A 12355-nucleotide genomic window follows, 5' to 3' on the forward strand; every position below is an offset into this window, starting at 1 on the left:
ACCACACGCCACGCTGCCGCACAAGTTGAGCGGCAATGCAGCGCTCACACCAACTGCCACGAACAACGCGGTGACGAGCTCTGCAGGGCCCACTAGCAATTATTGTCCACCAGTGCCATTGCATCGCAATCAAAATATGTCCAGCGCTGGCGCACAATTACACCAACAACAGACAGCAAGCAACGTGCTGCTGCAGCAACCGATTGTGCCACGGCGCTCGCACAGCACGCCGCGTCCGCTCAAAGCTTTCACGGAACAACAGCAGCCGCAGTCGCCACAGCAACCGCTTTCTCCAGCAGTGAGTGGAGCGCAGCTGAATGGTGGCACAGCGCCACGGCCACGCAGTTTGGATCGTTTCAATAGTGACTCCAAACCGATTGGACTGTATCAGCCACCACCAATACCCATACGACGCTTTCCGCCAGGCGTTTCGAACTCACGCCAGTCACAGGGCAGTCCACAGCCAGATGGCGGCAGCGCTACCCCTAAATTTAGCGGTAAGAAGAGCACTAGTATCGATAACATACGCAACGGCTTATCGGCCACGAGCGCTACCGATGTAAGCGTGCTGGCTAATAACTCAGGCGCCGGCGGTATGCGCCATTCGATCACCTTCCACGGTCGAAGCCAATCGGGTCAAATCAATGCGGAACACAACTTTAATGGTGACCCAACTGCAGTGAATACTACGCCCACTACGCTTGGCACGACTAATGCTACAAACGCTGGTACTTGGCACAAGACTGATCGCCCGCTGTCTTATGCTTATGGCGCGAGCGCTCCGGATCAAGCTTATCTAGAGAACCAGCTACGCGCTTACTCTGAACAATTACGCACCATAACGGAGAGCGTACGCAAGTACTCGGAGCAGGCGAAATTGCTTTCCGAACTCAAACGACAGCAACAGCTCGCCAAGGGGCAGCAATTGCAACCGACTAGCGTTAACAATAACTCGCCCACTGTGGGTGCTAATGCGGCAGCACAAAGTCTGCAGGTGCCAAGTTCTCAGAGCAGCAGTAATTTCTCCTCGAATATGATCTCCCCAGAGATTGTAAGTAAATCGCTCGCTTCGCTCTGCTCGTCGACCGAGGCACAGACGCCTTCGCATCAATTACGTCTTTTTTTGGACAACATACGTAGCACCATGCGCACTGAGTATCATCAGAATATACCGGAAGAGATGCTCAAGCCCATAACTGAACCAAAATCGCCAACAAACTTTCAGCAACAAGCAACGTCACATCAACAGCAGTTGCCACAAACGCAACCCCCAGCAGCGCAACCGCAATCTTTGATGGCATATAAACGTCCGAATCTCGACGATACCCTACGCAGTTCACCAGTGCAGTCGGCAACTAGCACAAATGCGGCTAATAAAGCACGCGACAACGAACTACCCACACCATCCGATCAACTGCGTCTCTTTCTAGACGCAATACGTTCGAATAAGATACCCGAAACCGATGAGAAACCGAAGCTCGTCAACTCACAAACACTCGACTCGTTCATTTCAAAACCACTGCAGATGCCGGACGTCACCTCCGGCACGCCTGGCGCACAACTGACTGGCATGCCACCCACACGTCGACGTCCTAAAAGCGCAATTGCCACCACTAAATTAGAAAATGAACAAGGCGAACATTCCATGATCACTTCGGAGAGTTTCCACCAAATCTCCGACAACTTGCGTTTGATGAGTGAAGATCTGAAAGCGCTCAGCCCCAGCAAAGTGGTGATGAGCACCTCTGCAAGTAGTGGCAATTTAAAAATAAGTGCCGCTACCGTCTCGTCGCTATCACCGTCGCTAACCACCGAGCTACGTGTCATCACCAGCCACTCACCGCTCAGTACGTCGCCCACAAATCACCCTGCAACACACTATGCGCCGTTGAGTCGTGCGAATGTCAACTCATTTGGCGCCAACTCTGCTTCGTATGGCGCGCAAACGAGCACTAACTCACCTTCGCCTTCACAATCGACACATTCACAATCGACGAGTGCGACGACCACACCCTCGACGGCTCCACTCATGACGGACTTTAATGCGATACTTGATAGCTTTCAAGAGATGGCTGACAAGTACAAATCCAAAGGTTCCTATGATTATCTGCGCAAATGTTCGGATGCTTTGCGTCAGCACTCGCAACAGTTGAAATTGCGCGAACAACAGCAACAGCAGCAGCAAATGGCAAACGGTGGTGGCGGTGGTGGTTACATGGGCAGTGATGATAGTAGTTCGTGCAGCACAACACCGGGTAGTATACGTGAGGCGGTGCAAAATCTATTGATGCAACCGCGAAACGGTTTTCAGATACTCGACGATCGCATGCGGCTGTTCATCGATATTATTGACAGTCAAGATCGACTAAGTCAGGTAAGTCGATTGGATTAAAATGATTTGTAATTCAGGTTAAAAATCTTTAAGAAGGTACTAGGAGATATATATAGCTTAGAAAAAGATTTTCATGTGTATAGAGATCTAAAAAAAGACGTCAAGTTCTACTAAACCATTATTTCTGTAGTTTTTACTGCATATAACTCTTATTTTAAAGATTTTTTGAATCCTCTAATATATTCACACTTTTGAGAACATCTGCTCTTTTAAAAACTTTTCCACCTGCCAAAAGCCCATGAACCCTGTTCTCCGTCTTTTAATTAGTGAAGCAGTTCATTTCACTAATCGGGTGGCGTTGTCATTACAGTTACTAGTGGCGCTGCCATACATTCCACATCATCGTACCTTCGTCACGCTTACATAATTAATCCGTTATGCCACTTAATCTAATGAGATTTTGTTGTTTCCTAACCTTCGCATCTTACCATCACTTCTGCGGCTATCAAAGGTAGCGGGGCAAGTACATGCGGTTTTAGTTGGCGCACATACATATGTATGTAGAGCTTACCCCCAAATACAACATATGTTGTCACATTGTCGGTAGTTGCACATAAAATGTTCGTCCCAAATCCCATTACAATTATGTCACTTCCATCTCATTCGCCAACAGGCAATACTTCATTTGCACACCAAACTGCCTTTGGCTGATTAAAACCATTGACGCGTTGCAGTGTTACCAGATGTGTTGGGCTGAGGTTTCAAAATTTAAATATTTATTTAAGAGAGCTATTAATTATTTTTAATTTAATTAATGTTATTTAATATGTTATTACTTATATTCAATTAAATTACGGTAATTGAGTTGAATAAAAAAATAAATCGCAAAAAAATAAAATTTAATTAACTATTGTTAATAAAGGAAATTAAAAAATTATGTATTATAATTAAGTTTTTAATTTTATTATATTAATTTCTCTTTGGAAAAATTAATGTAATTTATTAATTGACTTATTTGCAACGTAATTAAATAACAACAATAAGTTTATTACTGAAATAATTAAATTAAATTAAAAGAATTAATAAGATTGTTTATTTAATCGCATTGCAAGTAAATAGTAAAATGCAATTAATTATTGTTACTTAACGAAATTAAAAAAAAAAATAAGTAATATAATTAATTAATTTACATTAATTACTAATTTAAAAAATTAATGTAATTTATTAATTTACTTTACTTGCAATGAAATTAAATATTAATGTTATTTATTATTTTTAACTATCGTTAAATTTCTTTAATCATGTGAATATTTATTAAAAAATGGTATTAATTATTTTTTAATTAAATTAATTTGTTCAGTTAAATAAAAAAAGTAAAGCACATTAATTACTAATTTAAAAAATTAACGTAATTTATTAATTGACTTTATTGCAATGTAATTAAATATAAATGTTATTAATTACCTTTAATTAAATTAGTTAATTTATTTAAATAAGAAAAGTAAATAAAGCGGCTAAATAATAAAATGTAATTAATTATTACGAAAATTACAAAAAAATTTGAATATAATTAATTAATTTACATTAATTACTAATTTAAAAAATTAATGTAATTTATTAATTACTTTACTTGCAATGGAATTAAATATAAATGTTATTAATTATTTTTAATTTAATGTAATTAATTATTGTTAATTAACGAAATTAAAAAAAAAAACTTAAGTAATATAATTAATTAATTTACATTAATTGCTCATTACAAAAAATTAATGTAATTAATTGACTTTACTTGCAATGTAATTAAATAGTTTAGATTAATTACTAATTACATTATTTTCTGAGTTAAGTCCTTTTTGTTATTAAAACTAAATTTAAGGCAGCAAGCAAAAAATTCTATGCCAATTATATCTTTTTGAGCCCATAAAATATTAACAAGATTTTTTAATCTTTCTATTTGCAGGTATGTACTTTCCTCTTTTCTTTTGTTTTATAATATTGAGAGCTGGACAAAAGGTAATTCATTTTATTTACTTGAAAATTAGCGTATAATATTGAATTCCTAACTTATCCGAATTTTTTTTTATTGTCAGGCAATCTCAATGCAATAATTCCTTCTAGTTTTCTTACTCGATTACCATTGGCCGTTTTAAATATAACATAATACTATTTCTATCTAGGTTCAGTTTCGATCGTTACTATCCGCCTGCCTTTATCATAAATGCAATACAGATCAATACGAGTGGAACTTAAATGAGAGCTAGAAGTGTCGTTTCAAAAGGTCTGCCTTTCACTAGTAGAATTCGCAGTTTGCTCTCATCACTTCCTACGCTCTTTTGCTAGTTTTTTAATTAAAAATCTATAAGAAGAGTCACCCGAAATTATTTCTGCTTCATACGTCCATCTCCCCATGATAGGGAATAAACCTAATAAAAAGTAGTGGAGAACTCCAAACCACTCTCATGTTTAATGAGAGATTGATTGAGATATACGAGTATAACGTCCATATAAAATATGTATATCCATCGATAATAAAATTTAATTTTCAGTACCCAAAATAGAATTATCGCAAATATTTTAGTACACGGCGTATTTGGCATTAATTGGCAACGCTGCTGTCGCTCGCCGTTGTGGTTACTGAAGGCTGTTCTGCATATTTGAGTGAAAATTTCTACTTGATTAGCATCAATCATTTAAATAACTTTGTCACCACGACGAACAGGCACACACACACACACATGTGTAGAGTTAAGCAATTACACCTACACAAAAGTGAAACCAAAACAACATTGGCCAAAAACCGCTGAAAATTTTGGCGTAGCACGAGTTTCGCTTCCCCTTCATATGCCAAATGTACATATGATACATACTATATATACATACATACCCTCATGTACAGTTGAGAGAACACCTGCCTAACTCGTTTCGCTTATTGGCGACATGTTGCTCTGGCTTTAGGAAGTGAATATTGACTTACAAATTCGAGCATATATTGAACTCACAAACATACATACGTACATCCTTAATATCGACGGTTCGTAGCTATTGACAGCGTGTAATGAAAATGTTGGCGTATCATTGAAATCCTTTCGGCCCAAAGACCCTCCTTTGCTTGAATTAATTCCTTGCTTCCTTCATCGCACTAACTAAAGCTCCCTCTTGCCAACCAAATACTCCTCAGTCGCCCACACTGCAGGTGTAAAGGGTTGTAGGCAAATTGAACAACAGGCAGTTGGCATTTTGACGTTGTACTATTATTATGTAAGCATCGACGTTATATAATTTTATACAAATATACGGTAATATGTTGCTGAAGTGTCTGCCGGTTAAGGAAGTTACAATGGAGAGGTGGGGAACCCACATACTCTCACTTGTGGTTATGCGCCAATTACTTTGTGGCTATGTATGTGTGTGGATGTGCGTGCAAGTGAAAGTCATTTGCCGATAAGCTTTATGCTCGCCACCTAAGTAGCTATAAGCTTGCACCTCAAGCAAGTAATTTTTGAAAATTCCGAAATTGAATACTGTAAGTCAACCGGATTTTGGATAGAGCGTGGAACTGTGTGGCGTTAGTCAGCAATTATTCAACTTTGCAACATAGTGGTAGGTTTTTGATTAGCTGAGGAGTTGTATGTGCTTTTGACAGTTATGTGGTGCTAATGTGGTGAGTTCTCATACCCAGATCGGCATGGAAATGAGATGAAGACACAAATGGCGTGCTTGTCATGTTGTTAATGATACTCTACATTTTTCGCAGGGAAGAACTGAATGCGGATTGTGGGTATCCCCAATATCTAAAGTAATCTTATATTCACCGGTAAATAGCATTCAGAATGAGTAGATAAATATGTGCGGTGATATCAGTTATAAAGCTGAAGAAACATTGATAGTCTCATGATCATTAGAAAATAGGTTAGGAGAAGTGTACATATATTAGCGAAAGGTGGATTGTGCCATTCATGTAATGAGTTACAAGTGTACTAGGAAAACCACCAAGTGGTGATATAATGATTATGGATCTAAGAACGAATTTTTTCTGAGTTCCCCCTTATCATAAACTGTAAGGTTTTTCAATAAGAACGCTACACATTTTTTTTTTAAATAAAACAAAAATGGTTTGGGATGTCAATGAAATTCTTTATTCCTGTGAGAGTATGTACATTCGATGCCATTATGCATGGCCACCACGGGCACGCTTGCAGAAGTCCAGACGATGAACCCAATTTTCAGCGGTTTTCAATCGGCTGATACTGCTGCAATTTCATGTTCGATATTCGTTTTGTTGGCATGGACCACCGACTTGATTTGGTTCCACAAAAAATAGTCTAACGTCGTCAAATCGCATGACCGAGGCGGCCAATTAACTGTGCCATTTTGTGAGATAAAACGTTTACCAAACTTGGTTTTCAATAAATCGGTTGTGACATGCTCTGTGTGTTTTATGGCGCCGTCCTGTTGGAACCACATATTTTCCAAGTCCATATCATTCAATTCGGGCCAAAAATATTCGGTTATCATTAAGCGGTAGCGATTCTCGTTCATAGTTTTGATCATCACCGTAATTCTTTCGGATTGCAATGGTGATTCATGAAGTATGTGTGGATTGCTGCCCGACCAATAACGCATATTTTGCTTATTGATGAAGCCATTCAGCCAGAAATGAGCCTCATCGCTGAAACTCCAATCTTATGTCTCTCCCACTACAGCACAAAGTATTATTATACATCATGAGATAGATGAAGAAATTTTAAATTTTCAACAGTGAGACTACCTGCAAGTGTGATTTTCAGCTTTTCCCTTATACTTGAATACCGAGGCCAATGATAGAGTACGTGCTCAGAGTCTTCTATGCACTCCATATACGTCAAAACATATGGACTAAAATCATAATTATATTTGTATAGATAGCTTCAAAAACACCGATGGCCACTGAGTATTTGGATCAGGTGGAAAACTAGGTCCTCATGTTGTCTATCTATCCACGAATGTATGTCCGGAATCAGTTGGTCCACCGACCTTTGTATGAAGTTTGCCATCGTCACATTGTGTTGCTTTTGATTCGCTCCTCTCTCTAACGCGAATTCGTCTTCCTAAAAATCAATCAGCGCCATACTGGCGAATTCCTTAGCAACGTCGTTTGATATGGTTCGGAAAGTCTTTATCGTATTGCAGAAAGTCTATGCACTGCGTTAATTGGTCCAGCATACGATTTTATATCTAGCACCTGTATCCATATTGGAATCGCATGGAACGGCGGGAACGCACATAGCCTCTATTTTCCGTAAATCTAGATAAAACATATCGATTTTATTTTCAAGTGCTCCTTGAATTTAAGTCTTGAGTTCAGTATTACACCACGGTACTTCAATTATGATTGTGAGGTAATCTCACATTCTCCTATGGTGAGCGATATCTTTTCTTCAATTTTCCTGGAGCTTATGAGCCAGACTTCTGTTTTCTGCTTAGCCAACAACCATTTATGCAGTCATTGCATTTGCGTTTGTAGTAAACCTGTGACCTTGAAATTCCCTTTCTCTTTTTCCGGCATCCCTCCCCTCTCCATTGATATAAGTATGTACCATCGCTCTAGCTTGTTTAGTTCGCCTACTGCGACAAATTGAGTAGACGTGGGTTTGTAGTGCTCGTCACAAAAATGGAAAAACGAAATCAAGAGCAACGCGTCGCGATAAAATTTTGCGCCAGATTGCGCGAAACAGCTTCGGAAACGTACGCTAAAAGTCTAAGAGTGTTTGGTGATAGTGCTCTTAGTCGTGCCCAAGCTCACAATGGTTGTCTCCGCCCGAAAGCAGCATGAGCAAGTCGATGGTGAAACGATGATTATTGCCTTCTTTGATAGCCATGGAATCGTCCACAAGGAATTCGTTCCACCGGGGAAAACTGTGAATCAAGTCTACTATTGCCAAGTACTCGAAAGATTGCGAAAACGAGTCAACAGGGTGCGCCCAGACATCGCTCGTAACTGTATCCTTCATCACGACAACGCGCCGTGCCACACCGCTCTCAGAGTGTCTCAGTAAGTGGAGATGGTGTAACACTGAGTGCCCTCAACCGTCTCGAATAACAATCTCCTATTTTGAAAATAGCTTATTATAATATTTATCAGTTAATGAGGTCCGTGAATTTCATGTAGAGCTTTGATTATATTTTCTCACTTTGCAGAGTAGACCGCATTCTTCACATCCAGAATAAATACTGCGCAATATTTTTCTGTACAACTTATCCACCATTTCCCACTAGGTGCACATTTCGAAGTATCAACTACTTCTCCTAGAGCGTCAATAGTGCACATCTTTTTTATAAAGCCGTATTGTCTTCCTGTTAATCCGTGAGGTCTGGATTACTAACTCAAAGCAATTTCTTACTCTGCTTTCGATCACATTACCAATCTTGTCGAGCATGCCTAGATTGACTATCTACGCTGAGCTGCAGAACTCAAATGATTCGAGTTTACGAGAAAAGTAACAATAATTCGTCAGAGCGCTGTATTTAGAACTGAATTGTTGTTTTTTAATCTTTCTGCTCAAAATGTATATGTTTACTTGTGTAAATTTATTTATATCCACTAAAAAAAATAATTTTTTATATCATATCGAAATAATAGCGCTTGAAGGAGAATATGCGTCTAAAAGTAGACATCTCATTTACTACCATACTCGTGCGCGTATTCTCCTTCTACTTTGGCATTTTTAAATGCTTCCTAAATGACTTTGTGGTTTCTAATTATCGCTAAACCGCAAATTTAATTCGATTATGAAAAGCTGGGGAAATTATGCAGTCAAGGGATTAGCGTAGGTACCAGATAATAAGAAGCTTGTGGGAGTGATAAGTGGATAAGCGGGGATAATTTACATACTTACATATGTACATATACATTCCATGTACCGATTCGAAATAATTGCACAATATTTGCGGTTAACAAAAGCACATGGACTACTCTTGTCTTATAAAATACTAGTTGAGGTTCCCAGCATATCAATATACACACATTGTATATCTAAGTATACATATATGTAAATCATCAGCAGCTTTATATTTGTACAAGTGGCTTATATATGACTAGAAGGTAGCTAATGCTCAAGCTTTCGGATTTCTTGCTTTAGCATAAAATTTATATTGCTGATATGTATGTATGTAAGCGGCTTGCAATAATTGCTCAAGAGTAACGTTGTTGTAAATTTTCGATAATAACAGTGCTTTAAAGCGTTATGAAATAACAGGCATACTGATGATTTCATTCTGCTAAGCTAAAGTTCGAAATTGACAGTTCGGCATGCAATTATCGAGCTTATAATTATGTAGCGTACATTTAGGATATGGTATTTTACTCTTCAATTACGTAGCATACGTTTAGGAGCAAGTGCTTTACACTTCGCACTGCATTGAGAAGCCAGTGGGTTGAACTACCCTCTGCTGCAATTAATATAGAAATATGAAAAATGCCAGCGTGTATAAAATTTGAAATCCGACCACATATTGAAAAAGTAGATTGCAAAATATCAATATGATTATTTGAGTTGTAATTTTTTTTTTTTGAAAATTTTGTTAAAATTTCCTAGAATTTTACAGGTCAAATGAATGTTGGTTAGAGATTTTGTGCATTTATTTTCGTCAAAATAACAATGAAATTTTTACTGACGACCGCAAAAGCAAATAAAAACATGTAAGGAAAGGATTCGGTGTTACCGAACACTTTATATTCGCAGCAAAGGGCATAACACATACATTCAGGGGTTGGCAGAACTTTATATCTAAAATTTTGCGAAAGAATTTATTTTTGTTCGACAAAAGAGTGATGAATTGACAATAATTTTCGGTATCTCGTTACTAATATAACTGGTCGAAGAATTAAAAAAAGTGGCTAAATTCAGTATTTTAGGTATTTGATGCTGAACGGTAATCATTACATTACAGATAAGGAGGTTAGACGACGGTATAGATCGATTTAATTCATAACAAATTCTGTTTATGAAAACATAGAAATGTCACGTTTATTGAAAAACATAAACCGTTTAAAGTCAGCTAAAAACCGGAAATCACTATAAGTATGGTATGGTATGGTATGGTATATAAGGTTCGTATGGGTTAGGGGAAGTATCAACTCGATTTTATTAATTTTTTGCCATTACGATAATTCATTTCCCGAAAACGATGCTTTCTGATTTTCATTAAGGTACCTCACAAATTGACCAATAAATGTATACACACTAAGTTGCACATAATTGGCATCTGGAAAAGCTATCGTCCGGTTTCGGCTACTTTCGCATGCCAAGTTTTATTTCGAACAATCCACCGGTTATCGATGAGTATACTCGTATTAGTTATTACTTGCATGAACGGGCGGATAGACAGACAGACAGCCACCTGGTTTTAACTTGTCTATTTATCCTGATCATTTATATATGTTATATAACGGGTGATCTAAGTGGATGTGCGAAGACCGTGTTGAGTCGATTCGGCGCTGTTCGCAGCAACTCGGACTAACGTATGGAACGACTTGGCGCATTTTATTCCGAGATCTGAAATTGAAAGCTCGACCTTTCCATAGCTTTGCTTTATGGTTTCTTGAAAAGTTCGAAGAAGTTCCAACGTTTTCGAAATTTTGTCCGGCGTTGAGGTCCATTTCTGGCTCAATGAAGCAACCAGAAGAGATAAAGAAAACACGATAATTCCACCGGCCCATAACACTTGGGTGAGCAGATAATTTCACGTTTAGGACCGATCGATTGGCCACCAAGATGATGTGATATAATACCGTTAGACTGTTTCCTTTACGGATATATAAAAACTAAAGTCAACGCGAACCATCCCGCTTCGATTTAGGCCTTGGAGCAAAAGAGGACACGCGTCAATCTCCTGTTATCTGCCTAAATGCTTGAAAGAATCATCGAAATTTGAACTCAACGTATGGAGCATCCAAGAAGTAGCCGCCAACATTTGAAAGAGATACCTTACGAAAATTAAGTGCCACAGAATTTCCCATTAAATTAAAAGTTTCTGTGGTTTTTCTTTAAAAAAAAGTAGTGAACCTCGAAATGGATCTACATTTTTAAATATTCCTTTATCTATCAAGTATTATTATTAGTTTCAAGCGATAGAAACAACCGTTAGTTAAGCAAAACTATACTACTCTATAGCAACGTGTTGCGAGAATATAATGATTCGAAATAATTTTCGAATATAAATCGAATTAAGTGAAATCAAAATGACTGCACAAAAATCACTAGAAAATTTCACAGTCCAAATGTTTATTGAAACGCCGTGACAGCCGTATTAATGACTCACTAGACCTGCAGGTACATTTCGATAAAAATCCGCTTTATTAATTTCGAATTTTCGAATAATTTTAATGGAACTAACTGCAAATTTTATAACTTCGTAATTCACTGTGTGGCGGCAAATTGCGGCTACACGCGCTGCATGCGCTCGGGCATTCATTTCTGGCTTATTGAAAATGAAATCAGCTCGTGCGTACAAAAGTATGCAACAAATTTTGCACATGTACATTTGGTTGCGCTTAAATTAATGTTCGAAGCAAAATAATTATTAAATTAAAGCTCGACATGCATATGCTTATGCGCCTGCAGTTATGCAATGCTAAATAGTGCATGGCAAAATACATGCAATTACAGTTATTTACGCACATGTTTGGGTGGGCGCGTGTGTTTGTTGCGCTTAGTTTGCGCTGACATGAAATGCGCAACAGTTTTGCGTAATTAAAATTATTTCAACATATTTTCCGGCTGATTGGCTTTGCTCATAAATGCAATGCCATTTTTTTGTGCGCCACACTCGCCCCCATGGCAATGCGGTTTCACAGTTACTCACATACGCGTATGTGTGTGTGTGTGATGAATGCATATGAGTGTGTGTTTATGTGCTTGTAATATATGCAAATTTTAATTGCGCAAACGTGTTAACCGCAAAATTGCTTTAAAGCGAAACAATGTGCGGCATTGTTCGTCGCTCACTACTACACGCACGACAACTGTTGTAATATTAGTAAGC

General features: G+C 38.1%; 1 protein-coding gene across 4 annotated transcripts in view; it reads left to right on the plus strand.

Moving 5' to 3' along the window:
- Positions 1-12355, plus strand: part of LOC105228551 (dystrophin, isoforms A/C/F/G/H) — a 363859-nt gene that overhangs the window by 192206 nt on the left and 159298 nt on the right. Inside the window, exon 22 of one of the 4 annotated variants that reach the window (XM_049447468.1) lies at positions 4293-4340. The exons of the other annotated variants lie outside the window; for them this stretch is intronic. Coding sequence (XP_049303425.1) covers positions 4293-4325 — 33 coding nt within the window. The 3' untranslated portion in view covers positions 4326-4340. Of the gene's footprint in view, positions 1-4292; positions 4341-12355 lie in introns of those variants that run through there. 4 annotated transcript variants of the gene reach the window in all.

The sequence above is a fragment of the Bactrocera dorsalis genome, chromosome 2, assembly GCF_023373825.1.
Source record: "Bactrocera dorsalis isolate Fly_Bdor chromosome 2, ASM2337382v1, whole genome shotgun sequence".
Classification (NCBI taxonomy): domain Eukaryota; kingdom Metazoa; phylum Arthropoda; class Insecta; order Diptera; family Tephritidae; genus Bactrocera; species Bactrocera dorsalis.